We start from the raw sequence: 19,140 nt of genomic DNA on the forward strand, positions 1-19,140 counted from the left end.
AGAAATGTTTTTTAAAAAATAATGCTGGCAAATATGAGAATTTTGTTGGCTTTATTTACTTGTTGAGAAGATGAACATGAAATTAATAAGAAAATAGAGTTACAGCTTCTGGCAAGTATTTAGTAAGGCAAAGATTTAACACATTTCAGGGGATTTCTGCCACTTCCTTTTGGATCAGCAGTAATTTCTTATATTTATCAACTCTCAATTTTTAGTTTTCATAGATACCTGGGTATTATAAGGCTGATTTGTAATTACTGATTTATACTTGGACTTTTGATATCATTATGTGTCCTTAAAAATAAGGTTATACAAGCCAACCTTCTTACCAGAATCACATGGCTAATTAGTGACTAAACTGATGTTTGGTACCACTCAGCCCAGTGTTCATTTCAGCACTGTCACTTGGTTTCCCTCATTTTGCAAGGTAGACTGAAAAAAAACTAATTTTCCTTTTTCTAACCAGACTCTCAGAATTTCTGAGTCTGTTAACAATAGGCAAGTAAAACAGCCAGTTGAAATGGAAACTAAAATTTACTGAGACCTCTGTACCAGCCACTGTCCTGAGTTCTTTATTATGTATTATAATATTCTTAATTATCTTATGAGATACACTTTTATCCCACTTTGTAACTGAGGAAACTGAGTTATAGAGAGAGGCAAAATAACTTGCTTAAGGTCATGTAGATAGTGAATTGTGATTTTTGAGCCTGTGCTTTAAAACATCATACAGCCTTACCACCTACCAGCAGCAGAAAGCATGCACACTCTCCCCACTGCTGCAGGGTTTCAGTGTTAACATTTCAATGGCCAGTACAAGAGCTTCCCAAGTTTCTCTGCTACCCATCTGAGCAACACCCATAATTCTATCCGAGAAGTTTGTCCATTCTTCAGTAAGCAGTCAGGACATTCTCACAGGCTAATATTAGAAATTCCATTTGAGTTCCTTTTAAAAGGAACAAATTTGTAATTGTTACTTTCCATGAAGCATAAATTGTTCTGATAGCAAAATGTCGAGAAGATTCAGAGTGTACTCGGTTTGTTGTTGATGTTGCTGTGGTCAATGCAATATGCAAAAAGGCAGGAGACCAAAGCATGTGGGCACCTCTCTGGGCTTATTTCCTCATTAGACTAAGTGACTTTCAAAGATTGAGCTGTAACATTCACTAAATAGTTAGAACCGTAGCATTGAGAAAATAGAAGCTGAGAAAAAAGAGCAGGTCAGGCTTTTAAAAGATAAAATTTATAATGATCAGCCAGACAATATTTATTGATTTCATTTGAGCCTAATTTTAGGGTTGCTGGAATTGTTTTCTTTGTGTGTTCCTGATGTAGAGACACTTTAAAGGTACATAGACATTTCCCTTCCAAAATGTAAGTCATCTAAATGTTCCTAAAAGTTAGGGTTAGTGGTTCTCTGTTTTAGGTTCTATCATTTAAAAAATGTATTCATTAAGATATGGTCCCAACCGGACGTGGTGGCTCACACCTGTAATCCCAGTACTTTGGGAGGCTGAGGTGGGCAGATCACTTGAGGTCAGGAGTTTGAGACCGGCCTGGCCAATATGGTGAAACCCCGTCTCTACTGAAAATACAAAAATTAGCCAGGCATGGTGGTGGGCACCTGTAATCCCAGCTACTCAGGAGGCTGAGGCACAAGAATCGCTTGAACCCAGGAGGCAAAGGTTGCAGTGAGCTGAGGCCATAAGCTTGTTTAAATCTTTATAGGGGCTGGGCACGGTGGCTCATGCCTATAATCTCAGCACTTTGGGAGGCTGAGGTGGGTGGATCACCTGAGGTCAGGAGTTCCAGACCAGCCTGGCCAACATGGTGAAACCCTGTCTCTACAAAAATACAAAAAATTAGCTGGGTGTGGTGATGGGGCACCTCTAATCCCAGCTACTTGGGAGGCTGAGGCAGGAGACTCCCTTGAACCCGGGAGGCGGATGTTGCAGTGAGCTGAGGTCACACCGTTGCACTCCAGCCTGGGCATCAAGAGCAAAACTCCATCTCAAAAAACAAACCAAAAAAGGTTATGTGGTTATGTATTTTTGAGGTTCTGTTAGGAGCTTTCTCCATATTGGTAAAGGTGAGAGATTATGTGCAGATGATCATAATATACAGGTTGAGTGTTCCTAATCTGAAATCTGAAATTCCCCAAAATCTGAAACTTCTTTGAGTGCTAACGTGATGCTCAAAGGAACTGCTCATTGGGGCATTTTGGATTTCAGATTTTTGGATTAGGGATGCTTAACCAGCATGATGTGAATTATTCCAAAATTTTAAAAACATTCCAAAATCTGAAATACTTTTGATCCCAATAATTTCGCTTAAGGGATATTCAATTTGTATAGTCCTTTACTTTTAGAAGAAGACAGGTATGATTACTTACTGCTCAGAGATAATAGATATTTAGATGCAATTTATCTGCAGGATTTCAGATGGGTTCACTATTATATACCTGATTATCATGCAAATCCTGTTTTAAAAGTATAGAATGGATGAATCCATATCTGGGACTCATCTTTTGTGACCAATAACTGAATTCTAAGCATTGTCTCTCATGGGGATCCTCATAGAATTGTTGCCATCCCTTTATGAAGGAGCTGGAACATATTTTCACTAACATCTCACTCTGTTCATGTTTACATAAGTAAAATCAGTATCTAGGGAAACTTCATAATTTCAAATGACAAAAAAGTGGATTATTTTGGAGATTACATGAATCACTAGTACATGTAAAGCACTTAGAACAACAGTGCCTAGAATATAGCTGAATAGATGGTAGTTGTTACTAACAGTAGTAATCCTTTTCATAACAGAAAGCAGCTACAAACATCAACTCACTATTTAGAATACATCTGATTAGCTTGAAGTTTAAAAATCCACTGAGCAATTAGACATCATGAAATCTATACTTATTTCTCATAGGACCTCAGGCCTTCACTGCAAATCTCTACTCTTGCTCTATAAACAGGTCTGATGTACTTGAATATCTGGTTTCTAGGCACACAATGGGTTTGACAAGGAGAAAGAGGTGCTTGCATCAGTTTTATCAGTAGCAGCAGTAAATAGCTGACAGAATTATGAAAAAAGGTAAACATATATTCCCACAAAATATAGCAGTCTAAGCCTCTATAGTAAACAGTACAAATATAAGGACAGTGTAGCAATTTATGTTCATAAAATAATGACCCTGCATCAGCCCAAGTTATGATTGTAAATCCAAATCTGACTAAGCAGAATTTTTTTTTTTTTTTTTTTTGAGACGGAGTTTTCCTCTTGTTGCCCAGGCTGGAGCGCAGTGGCATGATCTTGGCTCACCGCAACCTCCACCTCCCGGGTTCAAGCAATTCTGCTGAGTAGCTGGAGTCAGCCTCCCGAGTAGCTGGAATTATAGGCATGCGCCACCACACCCAGCTAATTTTGTATTTTTAATAGAGACAGGGTTTCTCCATGTTGGTCAGACTGGTCTCAAACTCCCGACCTCAGCTGATCCACCCGCCTTGGCCTCCCAAAGTGCTGGGATTATAGGCGTGAGCCACCGCGCCTGGCCTAAGCAGAAAATTTTTATTAGAAGACTATCTGGTAGCTCACTAAATGGACAGGAAAGTTGAAATAAGCCAGGTTCATAAAAAGATGAAATCTACATGTTACGATTCCTCCGCTGCTGTTAGACTGATTTCTTGATTGTTCCTGTGTCTGTGAGTCACCACACTTAAGATGTAAACTTCTGGTTGGCACTGTGTGTCTTCCATTGCCGAGGGCAGAAGGAGTATCTGAGCCTTTCAGCTTCTACACTGGAAGGACGCTGCCCCTGTGCAGATGCTCACAGGAGTGGATTACCCCAGATAAGAAGGATGCTTAGATGCTGGATTGCAAAAAATGTACAGCTGTCTACTATAACCCCAAATCTTTTTTTTTAAAAGCTGCTATTGTATTGCACAAGTGCAGGCATGGAATAAGCAAACAGTTGGATTTAATCAAGTTGAGGCTAAGCTCTGTGAGATAGAGGAGCAAGGGAGTTAAGGGTGTATGCATGTGATGATGACTGGCCAAGTAAGCTGCTTAAGGAGAAGAGGGTACTTGAGAGGGGTGAGAGATGTGAAAAAGTGGTGTTATTGTGTCCAGAATTGGTGGGTTCTTGGTCTCACTGACTTCAAGAATGAAGCCGCGGACCCTTGCAGTGAGTGTTACAGTTCTTAAAGGTGGCGTGTCTGGAGTTTGTTCCTTCTGATGTTCGGATGTGTTCGGCCTTCTGGTGGGTTCGTGGTCTTGCTGGCTCAGGAGTGAAGCTGCAGACCTTTGCGGTGAGTGTTACAGCTCTTAAGGTGGCACGTCTGGAGTTGTTCGTTCCTCCCGGTGGGTTCGTGGTCTCACTGGCTTCAAGAGTGAAGCTGCAGACCTTCGCGGTGAGTGTTACAGCTCATAAAGGCAGTGTGGACCCAAAGAGTGAGCAGCAGCAAGATTTATTGCAAAGAGCGAAAGAACAAAGCTTCCACAGTGTGGAAGGGGACCCGAGCGGGTTGCCACTGCTGGCTCGGGCAGCCTGCTTTTATTCTCTTATCTGGCCCCACCCACATCCTGCTGATTGGTAGAGCCAAGTGGTCTGTTTTGACAGGGCGCTGATTGGTGCGTTTACAATCGCTGAGCTAGACACAAAGGTTCTCCCTGTCCCCACCAGATTAGCTAGATACAGAGTGTTGACACAAAGGTTCTCCAGGTCCCCACCAGAGCAGCTACAGAGTGTCGATTGGTGCATTCACAAACCCTGAGCTAGACATAGGGTGCTGATTGGTGTGTTTACAAACCTTGAGCTAGATACAGAGTGCTGATTGGTGTATTTACAATCCCTGAGCTAGACATAAAGGTTCTCCAAGGCCCCACCAGAGTAGCTAGATACAGAGTGTCCACTGGTGCATTCACAAACCCTGAGCTAGACACAGGGTGCTGACTGGTGTGTTTACAAACCTTGAGCTAGATACAGAGTGTCGATTGGTGTATTTACAATCCCTTAGCTAGACATAAAGATTCTCCACGTCCCCACCAGACTCAGGAGCCCAGCTGGCTTCACCCAGTGGATCCCGCACCAGGGCTGTAGGTGGAGCTACCTGCCAGTCCTGTGCCATGTGCCCTCACTCCTCAGCCCTTGGGTGGTCGATGGGACTGGGCGCCCTGGAGCAGGGGGAGGCGCTCGTTGGGGAGGCTCGGGCCACACAGGAGCCCACAGAGCTGGGGGAGGCTCAGGCATGGTGGGCTGCAGGTCCCAAGCCCTGCCCCGCGGGGAGGCAGCTAAGGCGCGGCAAGAAATCGAGCGCAGCGCCGGTGGGCCGGCACTGCTGGGGGACCCAGTACACCCTCCGCAGCCGCTGGCCCAGGTTCTAAGCCCCTCATTGCCTGGGGCCACTCCGAGTGCGGGGCCCGCCAAGCCCACGCCCACCCGGAACTCCAGCTGGCCCACAAGCGCCACAAGCAGCCCCAGTTCCCGCTAGTGCCTCTCCCTCCACACCTCCCTGCAAGCTGAGGGAGCCAGCTCCGGCCTTGGCCAGCCCAGAAAGGGGCTCCCACAGTGCAGCAGCGGGCTGAAGGGCTCCTCAAGTGCCGCCAAAGTGGGAACCCAGGCAGAGGAGGCGCCGAGAGCGAGCGAGGGCTGTGAGGGCTGCCAGCACGCTGTCACCTCTCATTATCAGTGGACAGAAGTTCCACGTGGGGGTCAAAGGATCACTGGAAATGGGGTCCTAGAGAGACTGAGCTGAAAAGGGGTCAGTGGTTAGAGAGTAGGGTGTCCGAGTTCATAGAAGATTTCAGTTATTGGTAGTAAGTTCAAGGTTACCACCAAAATTGCACCTGAAGCAAAGTAGAAGACAAAATTATCAAAGGAGAGATCCAATGAACTCCACGACCATGAAGCTGGAAGGATCATCTTTGTATCTGTCACCAAGAAGTATAACTGTGGTGGTGGTAGAGAGTGAGACAGGAACTAAGATCTGAAAGGAACAAAGGGGAATTGAGGGGACTATATACTAGAAGACTGCAACAAGTACCCAGGTAACTGATGACATGTTTTTAAGGGAAGAGGCAGAGGAGAATGGATGAGCAGCATCCAATGAGGACAATGAGGACAAGGAAATCTACTCTGCCTCCCGGCACAGTGGTATACTAGGTGTGGGAGAGAAAAGAGCCACTACTTGAGAGGGCTGTAGAGGTAGCAGTGTCATCAGAAGTCACAAACTCCAAAGTCTGACAGGGGAAGTTCAGAGGGCTAGGCATTTTCACAAATTAATACTCATTTTTCTTAACCCACAGAAGTCCTCATGCTAGAGATGTAAAAAGGCATATTCCTATAAGAAAAACAGCCATGAAACAGTAAGTGAAATTTAGCTTCATGTTTGCAGAATGGGACCATTTTAAAGGGAACAACCATTATTTTGTGTTGTATGGCAGAATTCAGGCCTAGTATTGCAAGGTCTTTGGAGTTTTTCTAAGAGCAGCTAGAATTATGGATTTAATTTCGACTTTTTAAAAAAAATACTGTGAGGCCAAATAAAATATGTCAGAGACTGCATTTAGCCATTTAGTCACATTTGTGAACTTTTTTTTTCTTTTTTAAAATGGTATTTCACTCTTGTTGCCCAGGCTGGAGTGCAGTGGTGCGATCTCAGCTCACTGCAACCTCCGTCTCCCGGGTTCAAGCGATTCTCCTGCCTCAGCCTCCTGAGTAGCTGGGACTACAGGCGCCCACCACCACGCCCGACTAATTTTTGTATTTTTAGTGGAGACAGGGTTTCACTATCTTGGCCAGGCTGGTCTCGAATCCCTGACCTTGTGATCCACCCACCTCAGCCTCCCAAAGTGCTGGGATTACAGGCGTGAGCCACCGTGCCTGGCCGAACTCTGCTTTTTAAAATACAAAGCTGGCTGCCTTGTTGGGTAGACTTGGCAAAAGGCTGCACCTGTTCAGTCTGCAGGTGTAAATAGAGTGATTGTCTACAAGCTGATCACCAAGCAGCACTTGAATTACCTGGCAACTGCGACTACATGTGCACGCCACCACGCCTGGCTAATTTTTATATTTTTAGTAGGGATGAGGTTTCACCATCTTGGCCAGGACGGTCTCAATCTCTTGACCTCGTGATCTGCCTGTCTCAGCCTCTCAAAGTGTTGGGATTACAGGCGTGAGCTACCGTGCCTGGCCTTTACTTTCAATTCTAATTCTGATAATGGAATTTCCTTTGAAGGGAAACACACTTAACCTTTCATGGCCTGAACTTTTAATAAAAATTAGGCTGCATACAATAAAAGAAGCCTTCTAATATAGTAAAACTGGAAGGTTCTTTAAACCTCAAAAAATACTAGTTAATTTCTAAATAAGTTTTAACGTTATTATAAAGTATTTAATGTTTCTATGAACCCTTGATTTCCCTTTAGTCATAATCCTGACCAAGAAGAATTTTTGGATTGAAGTTGAAGACTAGAGATGGTATTTGGCTCTATGTGATCTAAGCCAGGGCAGCAAACCCATCTAGGCTTAGTTTCCTTATCTGTAAAATGGAGATTAAAAATACATGCCCTCCCTACTTCATAAGGTAGCTAGCTGTTGGTTCAAAGGAGAATGTGAAAAGCTTAAATCCTGACTTTGTATGGGTGTTTTGTTTTATTATATTCTATTAAAGAATAACCACTTGGCTGGAGCTAGTGAGATTGTCTATTTAGAGAAAATATTTTAGATATTAGATTTTAATGTACTTAAAATGTAGGAAATTGCTTGCATGTGAGTGAATATATATTCTACTTCTAAAAGCAACTTTACTGTTGAAAGATGACACTGCTTGATGGTATCATTGTGTGAGGTGGTGGCTGAAAGTATCCTCTCCCCAGTTCTGTAAGTTGACGGGTTGTACTTAAAGTTAAAAATTCTGTTCATTTGGGTGACACTTGATACACAAATTCTTTGGTCTTACTATCACCTTTACTTCCCTTCGCATTGTGTACTCGTTTTTCATCAAAGTTAACAATTATCATTTAAGATTGATTTATGTTTAATGTAATGAGGCTTTTCTAGCAGCATTTAATACATCACTCAAAGAACAAGTCTTAACTGAGAAGTACAGAATACCTCATTTTCACAGTAATTTGTTTTTAAGTCCCAGTGATGAAAACTATAAGGCAGCTTCCGCAAAGGAAGTTAACACTGATGAATCCAGTGCAGCCGGTGTTTTCCATATGAGGTGATAAAATCTTTATCACATCCAGCTGGACTGTCCTGTATGTTAGTCTGAGTCTTTGGAACAGTTATTCCTTTTTATTAATTGTATGGTTGTTATGCAGCCATGGAAGGAAAAGGCTGAACATCAAAATCATCAACAATATACCTGAAAGACAAAATACAGTAAAATAAAAAAAAACTTTAAGGAAGTTCATAATCACTAGGTGGGTATATTTTAAAATTACATACAATTATATACCTAGATGTTTGGAAAGCTATGCTTAAAGAACTGGCTACATCAATTCTACGTGAAACATGTTAGATATTTAAATCTAATATTCTCAGATTTAAATCTAATATCATCAGATTTAAATCTATTATTCTCAGATTATTTTTTCTTCAACTGTGAATCCTTAAACACAGTATGCATTTGGTAAAACCAATAGGATCTAAACAATGAATTCAAAGGATAAACCAAATCCAAAGATGTATAGTTTTAGTTCTGGCTCTGTTACTGACTTGCTGAGTGAGAAACCCTAGACTTGGGTCTTCATTTTCTCCTCTTTAAAATGGTAACACTCTCCCTTCCCTCCGTGCCCCAGGGACATACCTAGAGAATAAAGCAACTGAAAGCACTCGGAGTTTTCACTTAGAATGCTCAAATAAAAACAATGTTAGGTTACTTTCTCCAGTCTCTCTTTTTTTCATTAATCTCAACCATTAACGGTTTTTTCATTTTTATCTCAACCTTTTTTAACTGACCATTAACTGCTTTTAGAGATGTGTCAAGCAAATTAAATATCTAAAACAAAATTTCAGTCGATGGTGGAAGTTTAAATCTGAAATATAATACAAAATTGTTGTTTGTTTTTGAGACAGAGTTTTGCTCTTTTGCCCAGGCTGGAGTGGTGTGATCTTGGCTCACTGCAACCTCTGCCCCCCAGGTTCAAGCGATTCTCCTGCCTCAGCCTCCTGAGTAGATGGGATTACAGGCGCCCGCCACCATGCTCGGCTAATTTTTTTATTTTTAGTAGAGATGGGGTTTCACCATGTTGGCCAGTCTGGTCTCAAACTCGTGATCCACCCACCTTGGCCTCCCAAAGTGCTAGGATTACAGGCGTAAGTTGCTGCACCCGGCCCAACATGTTTTGAAAATTCACATATTAGTAATCTTCATTTCTGAGAATTACAACAGAGAAATCTGGCATGTAGCTGTTGGTTAATTTTTCAATGTGAAATAGGGACTAAGGAGAGTGAGCCAAGGGCTCAAGTCACTGTCCTGAACAGTAAATCTGCAGTGGCTAATTCTTCATCTTGATCTGAATGTGCTCAGGCTTAAAGCCCTAGATCAGTTTAAATTCAGATTGAAAACAAGTTTTGTCACATGCACATTTGAAATTATGTTCTCTTGTTTACAACAATAAAAAACCTTAAGGTTTGGCAAGCACGTAGATACCTTAACATATTTGTGAGAGATTAGTCTGTTTGCAACCAAAGGCTTTAAATGAAAAAAAAAATCAGAAACAACCTCTATGTTAACTGACCCACAAATTTTTTTGTCATTTTTTATAAAGTCAGAACTGGAAAATAAGACATTACATTTAAAACTTTTTCCAAAAATAGAATTGCAGTTTCATAGAAGCAAACAGAATTTTCTACTTTTCACTGTATGAAATGTATAAATTAGAGAATTCTGTATACTTTTTTCTTTTTTTGAGACAGGGTCACACTCCCATCACTCAAGCTGGAGTGCAGTGGTACGATCTCGGCTCACTGTAGCCTCGACTTCCTGGGCTCAGGTGATTCTCCTACCTCAGCCTGCCGAGTAGCTGAGACTACATGCATGTACTACTATACCAGGCCACATATACATCCTTGTAGTCAGATTTCTAAATTTTTAATGTAGGAAGATGGCAGGGGCCATTAGAGGAATTATAATTACCTCTGCTGTGATGAGAAACAAGAAAGAATATGGACTATGACTCCCAAGAACAGTTTGCTTCCTGCTTGGTCAAGAAGGAAAGAAGGTGGATATCTTGGGATTACTCTTTCCTCTGTCTCACTCCCCTGGCACCCTGGCACTGCCTAATTAATGTAGCTTTGGTAGTTGAGTGGTGTTTGTTTTGGGGTTTTTGTTTTTATTTTTATTTTGGACTCCTCATCTCTTAACTCTTTGAATGATTCTTTTAATTTATAATTTATTTTTTCCCCATTTTCAGAGTTATATAATGTGTCGCTTTATTTCTTTATTTCATTTGGAGCCAATTTTTTTTCCAGTGGGAAGGTAACTTCAATATGTGACAAAATTCAATGGCAGGCTAGAATGCAGTATTCTAAAAATCATCATTTATTCACATACATGTCTTTTATTTACATATATTGAAGGATGCCTTTATTCTCATTCATAAACCTCAGAAAGAAATATAGAAACATGCCTCTTTAAACCAAAAATACAATAAAAATTTTATGTTGGGTCTATTTTAAAAGGTAGGGGTCCTCAGACCAACTAAGAATCTTGGAATACATATTTTCAACAAGATAAATATAAAAAGTATCATATGAATTCGAAAATGTTTGATCTCAGCCAAGCATGGTGGCTCACACCTATAATCTCAGCACTTTGTCAGGCCAAGGCAGGCGGATCACCTGAGCCCAGGAGTTCGAGACCAGCCTGAGCAACATAGAAACCCCGTTTCTATAAAAAATACAAAACTTAGCTGGGTGTGGTTTTATAGAAACCCCATTTCTATAAAAAATACAAAACTTAGCTGGGTGTGGGGGCACACACCAGTAGTCCCAGCTACCTGGGAGGCTGGGGCAGGAGGATCACTTGCGCCTGGGAGGCAGAGGTTGCAGTGAGCCAAGATTGCACCATTGCACTCCAGCCTGGGTGACACAACCAGACCAAAAAAAGTTTGATTCCACTTCTATTTCTAAGAGATTTGGGCTTTTTTTTGGCGGGGTCGGGGGTGGGGGATGTTCGGATTATTGGGGGATAAGTGGTTCTTTAAAATGTTTTGGCTACATATAATGTGTTATCTTCCTGTTTGTACTACACTAACATGAAGAGAATATCGTCACTTTCCCCACCCTGTGACACTTTCAGCTCTGTAAAGGGAGAAGATTTAGCATTCCTTTTTTATCTATCATGAGGCTTTTTTTCTAGTATGTTCTTCCAGGAAGTCATTAAGTGCTGCTTTGGCTGGAAAATGTGTTCTAAGAAAAAATCAAGATCCTTTTACAGAGATTGTCATTACTTCAGATTCCTTTTTAAAATTCTTCCATAAAGACCCTTTTTTAAAAAATTTATTTTTTAGACGTGGTTTTGCTATGTTGCCCAAGGTGGCCTTGAACTCCTGGCCTCAAGCAGTTCTATCTCAGCCTCCCAAGTAGCTGGGACTATAGGCACGTGCCACTGTGCTTTTTTTTTTTTTTTGAGACTTGCTGTGTCACCCAGGCTAGAGTGCAGTAGTGCGATTTCAGCTCACTGCAACCTCCACCTCCTGAGGTTCAGGCAATTCTCCTGCCTCAGCCTCCGGAGTAGCTGGGATTACAGGCACGCATTATCACACCCAGCTAATTTTTGTATTTTTAGTAGAGTTGGCCAGGCTGGTCTCGAACTCCGGACTTGAGGTGATCCACCCACCTCGGCCTCCCAAAGTGCTGGGATTACAGGCATGAGCCACCACACCCAGCCTACCTGGCTACTTTTTAATGTTCTTTCAAGTAATGAATGAAATAATTCCTTAACACCGAGATCCTCAACCTTTTTAGCACCAGGGACGGGTTTCCTGGAAGACAGTTTTTCCATGGACTGGGGGCATGGTTTTGGGATGAAACTGTTCCACCTTGGATCATCAGGCATTAGTTAGATTCTCATAAGAAGCGTGTAACCTAGATCTCTCACATGCTGAGTTCACAATAAGGTTCATGCTCCTGTGAGAATCTAATGCCACCGCTGATCTGACAGGAGATGGAGCTTTGTAAGCTTGACTGCCACTCACCTGCTGTGCGGCCTTGTTACTAACAGGCCATGGACTGTACTGGTCTGCAGCCTGGGGTTTGGGGACCTCTGCCTTAGCCTACTGTTACAATTGTAGTTGGAGCACGCTAATAAATAAATCATGTTAATATATGTTAGTCTCCAGACATACTGGGGGAATTTTTTCATATAAAAACTACCAGTAGGCCTGCCCAATTAGTGACCTTGTTTGTTAACTTCTTTACATTAGTGACCTTTTTAACTTTAAAATTTAAAAACGGATTTTTTGAGACAGAGTCTCGCTCTGTCACCCAGGCTGGAGTGCAGTGGCACGATCTCAGCTCACTGCAAGCTCTGCCTCCTGGGTTCGCGCCATTCTCTTGCCTCAGCCTCCCAAGTAGCTGGGACTACAGGCGCCCGCCACCACGACCAGCTAATTTTTTGTATTTTTAGTAGAGACGGGGTTTCACCATGTTAGCCAGGATGGTCTCGATCTCCTGACTTCATGATCCGCCCACCTCAGCCTCCCAAAGTGCTGGGATTACAGGCGTGAGCCACTGCGCCTGGCCTAAAAACGGAGAAAATTTTTCTTTAAAGAAGTTATCGGAAAATACTAGCACTCTGTAGAACTGACCAAAAGTTATACTACTAGCATTTAAAACCAGTTTTTCTCTGATATTCTTCATGTTTAGGCCTATAGATATTGAGCAGAACAATTTGATAGCATAACAATATTGAGCATAACAATATGATATTGAGCATAACAACATTAATGTGAGATAGAGGAATGGAAGGTAAACAGGAAGAGTAAAGTGTGATTGACTATTCAAACCTGTTGTGGCACTTCCCTTCTGTGTTCCCATCTGTGTGTGTGTGTGTGTTTTAAAGAAAATGACTAACAAGAAACAATATGCTAACTGGATAAAAAGAAGAGTGAATTAATGGAGGGCCAAGCATCTTCATATTCACTTACAGTTATGAGTTATAATCAGGCTTAAAACAGATGACTAAACAAAATCAAGAAATGTTGATAACTTTATACAAGTAATGCATAAGAAATGCATAATAACTTTTTGTATATTGTATAATTTTGTGTATTTGACCCAACTTTATAAAGAGTTTATATATCTGATCTAAATAGAAATAACTGGGCCGGGCGCAGTGGCTCACGCTTGTAATCCCAGCACTTTGGGAGGCCGAGGCAGGCGGATCGTGAGGTCAGGAGATCAAGACCACGGTGAAACCCCGTCTCTACTAAAAATACAAAAAAAAAAATTAGCCGGGCGTGGTGGCGGGCGCCTGTAGTCCCAGCTACTCGGAGAGGCTGAGGCAGGAGGATGGCGTGAACCCGGGAGGCGGAGCTTGCAGTGAGGCGAGATTGCGCCACTGCACTCCAGCCTGGGTGACACAGCGAGACTCTGTCTCGAAAAAAAAAAAAAAAAAAAGAAATAACTGGAATGTAGCCTGAGCAACACAGTGAGACCTCATCTCTACAAAATACACAAAAATTAGCCGGGTGTGGTGGCACATGCCTGTCATCCCAGCTACTCAGGAGGCTAAGGCAGGAGCATTGCTTGTGCCCAGGAGTTCAAGCACAGTGAGCTATGGCTATGATCATGCCACTGCCCTCAAGCCTGGGTGACAAAGAGAGACCCTGTCTTGAAAACAAAACAAAAACAATAAAAATAACAGGAATGTAACTTGTGGATAATTTTTAAACTATACTTAATACTGGTATTCATTGTTTCATGAGATGCTGTTCTGCAAAATGAGTCAAATGAACTAAATGATACTTTATCTGGAGCTCACAAATGTGAAAAAACAAATTTCTTTAGCAAAAAAAAAAGATTATTTTTGAAGGGAAGTAAGCACTCTTTGCTTTTTTGGTGCTCAGATCTCAAGGTTTCTTAAAGTGATAGCATATCTGAAACTGACTAACAGTTTTAAAGGATACTACACAAAGTATTATTTCAGGCATGTTAGCTACCTTTTTCATTTTCTGTTTTGTGCCTGCTGTGGCTTTGGAAATTGATATGTTACAATGATATATACATATCATATTTTAAAATACCCTAATCTTTCAGACATATTAAATAAAAATATGCTTACCTAAAGAAGGAGCCAGCCAGTATACTATAAAAAACTGAGGGAATTCTTCGTCAAAACACATGAAATGTAGTGAAAGTGCCAAAGCTGGATTAAATACAGCTCCTGTTAGACTTCCTCCTGTAATAGATGTTAAGCAGAGTGATTCCAAATGATTTATCTTCCATTTTCTTGTAACTGGAAATAAATGGTTACTAAATGTGACTTTTATTTTAGGTATTCTTAGTCTGTGATCTTCCTTTGCAGAATCACCTGGCATATTTTAGACTATAATCATAGATTATAATATGCCCAGTTATTATAAAAAAAGACAAAGGACATTAAAGTTTGAATCCAGTGCTTTTCCTATAGACTATAAAATGGACACTGAAAGTTAATATGCTCTATTATTATTCCTACAGTTTTATAAAATAGATTTGGCTGCCCTGAACATTCATCAATTTAAATGAATTAATAATAATAAAAGTAAAATGAAAATACAGTTAAATAGATACAATGACCCAAGATCCTCTTGGGTACAAGCGTAACTTTGCATTGAAAAGAAAAGGTAAAATGGACCAATAGACGAAAGCTTTATCATTGGTTCCATTTTTACTTGTCAACAGAGCCCTTGAGAAGTGACTGTGAGTAGTCATGAGAGATAAGCACAAATTATAACTGTTGGCTACTTTTTAGGATTTGTGTTCCAGCTCTGCACCCAGGGTATTTCTCTGACATGGGGCTAGGAGTCTATAGTCTGGCCACACAAGTATGGAACGGAAGAGGAGGCTGGATGCCTGTCCAGCAGTACTCCACAGAGCTGTGTCTTTGCTTTTCGAAGTCCAGCCTAAAAGCATCCCTCAGACAGTGACATTTTCAGCAGTTTTTCCAAGTGGAAGCTTAGGCACACAACTCTGCCTCTTTTACTTAGCCACAGAGATAGATCCTGAGATCTTCAGAAGTTTTACTATTGACATGCACCACTGTAGCCTGTTTTCATGGAAATTAAGTGGCCCTTTCATAAGATTTCACTACTGAGATTTCACACTTGAATAGGCCAAGAACAATGAAGCTGTGTTGAGATGAAGATATTGAGCAATGAACTAAGCTCACTCAATAGCTAAGAGTTTTTTCTAGTGTACCAGCCTCACAGCATGATTCATATTCATTACTCAGCAATTATAAATGATATCATAGACCTTCAGAATCATTCCTGAATAGTCAAATCCTAGAATGTTAAACCTGCAACTGCTAAGGGTGAACAGAATTGTCTGGTCGGCAGCTAGTCATTTCAGTTTGATTACACAAAAACTTATTGAGTTCCTGTGTACTAGACACCATGGGCAGAAAGATAAAGACTCACACAGACATTTACAATATAATGTAATATGACCTATGATAATATAAATGACCTGTGACTTTTAGGCATGTATTGATAAAAATGGACTGAATCATTACCCTCACTTAGTTTACTTCAGTATTCAAGGCCATGGTATACTGAAGATTTTCCACTAGATCTAAGATGAACACCACCGATCAGTCTTATACCATCCTAAAACTCAAACGACTTCACTTCCTAATCTTCTCATCCTCACACAGCAGTTCTGATCAGTGTGACTTAGTGGTAGCTGCTTCTCCCAGAAAGATGTCTACTTTCCCTCTCTTAAAAATGAGCTGGTTTTGCAACTTGTGTTGATAGATAGAGTGCAGCAGAGTAGGGCTATGGGAATTCTGCATGTAATAGGAGTGCTGCTGTGTGAATTCTAGGTTCACGGCTCAATAAACCCATCAGCTTCCACTTTTTACTCTCTTGGAAGAATGCCCTGACCATGTAAGTTTGCTGGTCTAGGCTGCTGGAGGATCAAAGGCCACATGGAAGAGAACTGAGGCATCTTAGATGACAGCTGACAACTGCCAGACATATGAGTGAGGTACCTTGGGCTTTCCAGCCTCACCACTGGTCAGTTGAATGCAGCTATATGAGAGATCTCAGAGGATCTGCCCATCTGTAACCCACAGAATCATGAAAAATAAGTTATTCTCAGTTTTGGGGCCAGGTACGGTGGCTCATGCCTGTAATCCTAACAGCTTGGAAGGCTGAAGCGGGTGGATCACTTGAGCCCAGGAGTTTGTAATGAGCTCAGGCAACATAGCAAAACCGCATTTCTATAAGAAATACAAAAATTAGCTGGTTGTGGTGCCACATGCCTGTGGTCCCAGCTACTTGGGAGGCTAAGGCAGGAGAATAACCTGAGCCTGCAGAGGTTGAGGCTGCAGTGAGTCAAGATTGTGCCACCGCTCTACAGGCTGGGTGACAGAGTGAGATCCTGTCTCAAAAAAAAAAAAAAAAAAAAAGTTTTGAATGGTGTGTTACACAGCAATAGTTAACTGATACAGAAATCCATGTCAGGTGTGGGTTCTGTGTTAACAAAAGCTAAAAACATGGCATTGGCTTTAATGTCTTACTGGATAATTCTTTGTTGTGGGCTATCCTGTGCACCGTAGTATGTTTAGCAGCATCCCTGGCCTCTACTCAGATGGCAGTGGCTTATTCCCTCTCCCCACGTTGTAACAACCAAAAATGTCCCCTGGGGGGAAAACTGTCCCTAAGTTGAGAATTACTGTCCTAGAGAAACACTGGTATTTGTGTATGAGAAGACATATACAAGATTTTTTTTTTGAGATGGAGTCTCGCTCTGTCACCCAGGCTGGAGTGCAGTGGTGCGATCTCGGCTCACTGCAAGCTCCACCTTCTGGGTTCACGCCATTCTCCTGCCTCAGCCTCCCGAGTAGCTGGGACTACAGGTGCCCGCCACCACACCCGGCTAATTTTTTGTATTTTTAGTACAGACAGGGTTTCAACATGTTAATCAGGATGGTCTTGATCTCCTGGCCTCGTGATCCACCTGCCTCAGCCTCCCAAAGTGCTGGGATTACAGGCATGAGCCACCGCACCCGGCCCTACAAGATTGTTTATTGTAGCAAAGAACTAGGAAAAACCTATATGTCCATTCATAGGGAAACAGCCCTAAACAAATTTACTATTACTTTGGAATATCATGCAGTGTTTTGAAATAATGAGAGAAATCTCTTTACTAACATAGGTAGATATCCAAGATGTATCGTTGAACAACTACCACCAAAAAAAGCAAATTGTTTCCTCATCCTGTATCTTCATGTCATAAATGACCTGTGACTGTGTCTTGCCCTTTCTTCTCCAATATATATCTCCAAACACTTCTCTGCATTCCACAACTACCCCAACTATTTGTTTAACTACTTGCCCCTTGAAGGACATCCAGATAGTTGTTTCCGGCTCTTGGCTATCAGGAATAAAGCCTGCTGAATAAGGTATGATACTTTTCAATGTTAACACAAGTATACACATATACAATAATATATATAATAATATATCATTCCTGGCTGGGCGCAGTGGCTCACACCTGTAATCCCAGCACTTTAGGAGGGCGGGGTGGGTGTATTGCCTGAGCTCAGGAGTTTGCGACCAGCCTGGGCAACACGGTAAAACCGCATCTCTACTAAAATACAAAAAAAAATAGCTGGGCATGGTGGCGTGCGCCTGTAGTCCCAGCTACTCGGGAGGCTCAGGCAGGAGAACTGCTTGTAACCAGGAGGCAGAGGTTGCAGTGAGCCAAGATCGCGCCAGTGTACTCCAGCCTGGGCAACAGAGCAAGTCTCAGTCTCAAAATAAATAAATAAATAAATAACAGTAATAATATATCATTCCTGTAGGGTTTTATTTATATGTATAATAAATGCACATGAAGAGTTTGGGCCTGGGTTTGATGGCTCGTGCCTGTAATCCCAGCACTTTGGGAGGCTGAGATGGGTAGATTGCTTGAGTCCAGGAGTTCAAGACTAGCCTGGGCAACATAGCAAAACCCCCATCTCTACAAAAAATACAAAAATTGGCTGGGTATGGTGTCATGTACCTGTGGTCCCAGCTACTCAGGAGGCTGAGGTGGGAGGATCCTGTGAGCTGGGGAGGTGGAGGTTGCTGTGAGCTATGATTGCACCACTGCGCTCCAGCCTGGGTAACAGAGTGAAGCCCTGTCTCAAAAAAATAAAAATAAAAACACAGTTTGGGGCTGGGCATGGTGGCTCACGCCTATAATCCCAGCACTTTGGGAGGCCGAGGCTGGTGGATCATTTGAGGTCAGGAGTTCAAGACCAGCCTGGGCAACATGGTGAAGCCCCTACTAAAAGTACAAAAAGTAGCCAGGTGTGGGGCCTGTCATGGGGTGGGGGGCAGGGGGAGGGATAGCACTGGGAGAAATACCTAATGTAAATCATGAGTTAATGAGTACAGCAAACCAACATGGCACATGTATACCTATGTAACAAACCTGTATGTTGTGCACATGTACCCTAGATCTTAAAGTATAATTTTAAAAAATAATAAATTAATTAAAAAAAAATTAGCCGGCTGTGGTGGCAGGTGCCTGTAATCCCAGCTACTCCAGGGGCACAAAAAAAAAAAGAAAAAAAAATTAGCCAGGTGTGGCCAGGCATGGTGGCTCACGCCTGTAATCCCAGCACTTTGGGAGGCTGAGGCAGGCACATCACCTGAGGCCGGGAGTTCAAGACCAGCCTGACCAACATGGAGAAACCCTGTCTCTACTAAAAATACAAAATTAACCAAGTGTGGTGGCGCATGCCTGTAATCCCAGCTACTCGGGAGGCTGAGGCAGGAGAATCGCTTGAACCCGGGAGGCAGAGGTTGCAGTGAGCCTAGATGGTGCCATTGCACTCCAGGCTGGGCAACAAGAGTGAAACTCCATTTCAAAAAAAAAAAAAAATTAGCCAGGTGTGGTGGCAGACGCCTTTAATCCCAGCTACTCAGGAG

The 19,140-nt window shown here is 42.1% G+C and overlaps 1 protein-coding gene across 2 annotated transcripts in view; it reads right to left on the reverse strand.

Moving 5' to 3' along the window:
• AQP11 (aquaporin 11) overlaps positions 1-19,140 on the reverse strand; it is a 35,079-nt gene that overhangs the window by 6,848 nt on the left and 9,091 nt on the right. Inside the window, exons 2-3 of one of the 2 annotated variants that reach the window (XM_003254674.3) lie at positions 14,298-14,414; positions 8,016-8,372 (exon numbers count right to left, since the gene is read on the reverse strand). In XM_003254674.3, the coding sequence (XP_003254722.1) occupies positions 8,293-8,372; positions 14,298-14,414 (197 nt within the window). In that variant the 3' untranslated portion in view covers positions 8,016-8,292. Of the gene's footprint in view, positions 1-8,015; positions 8,373-14,297; positions 14,415-19,140 lie in introns of those variants that run through there. The other variant, XM_030828895.1, reaches the window with a different exon arrangement.

The sequence above is a fragment of the Nomascus leucogenys genome, chromosome 15, assembly GCF_006542625.1.
Source record: "Nomascus leucogenys isolate Asia chromosome 15, Asia_NLE_v1, whole genome shotgun sequence".
In the NCBI taxonomy this organism is placed as follows: Eukaryota; Metazoa; Chordata; class Mammalia; order Primates; family Hylobatidae; genus Nomascus; species Nomascus leucogenys.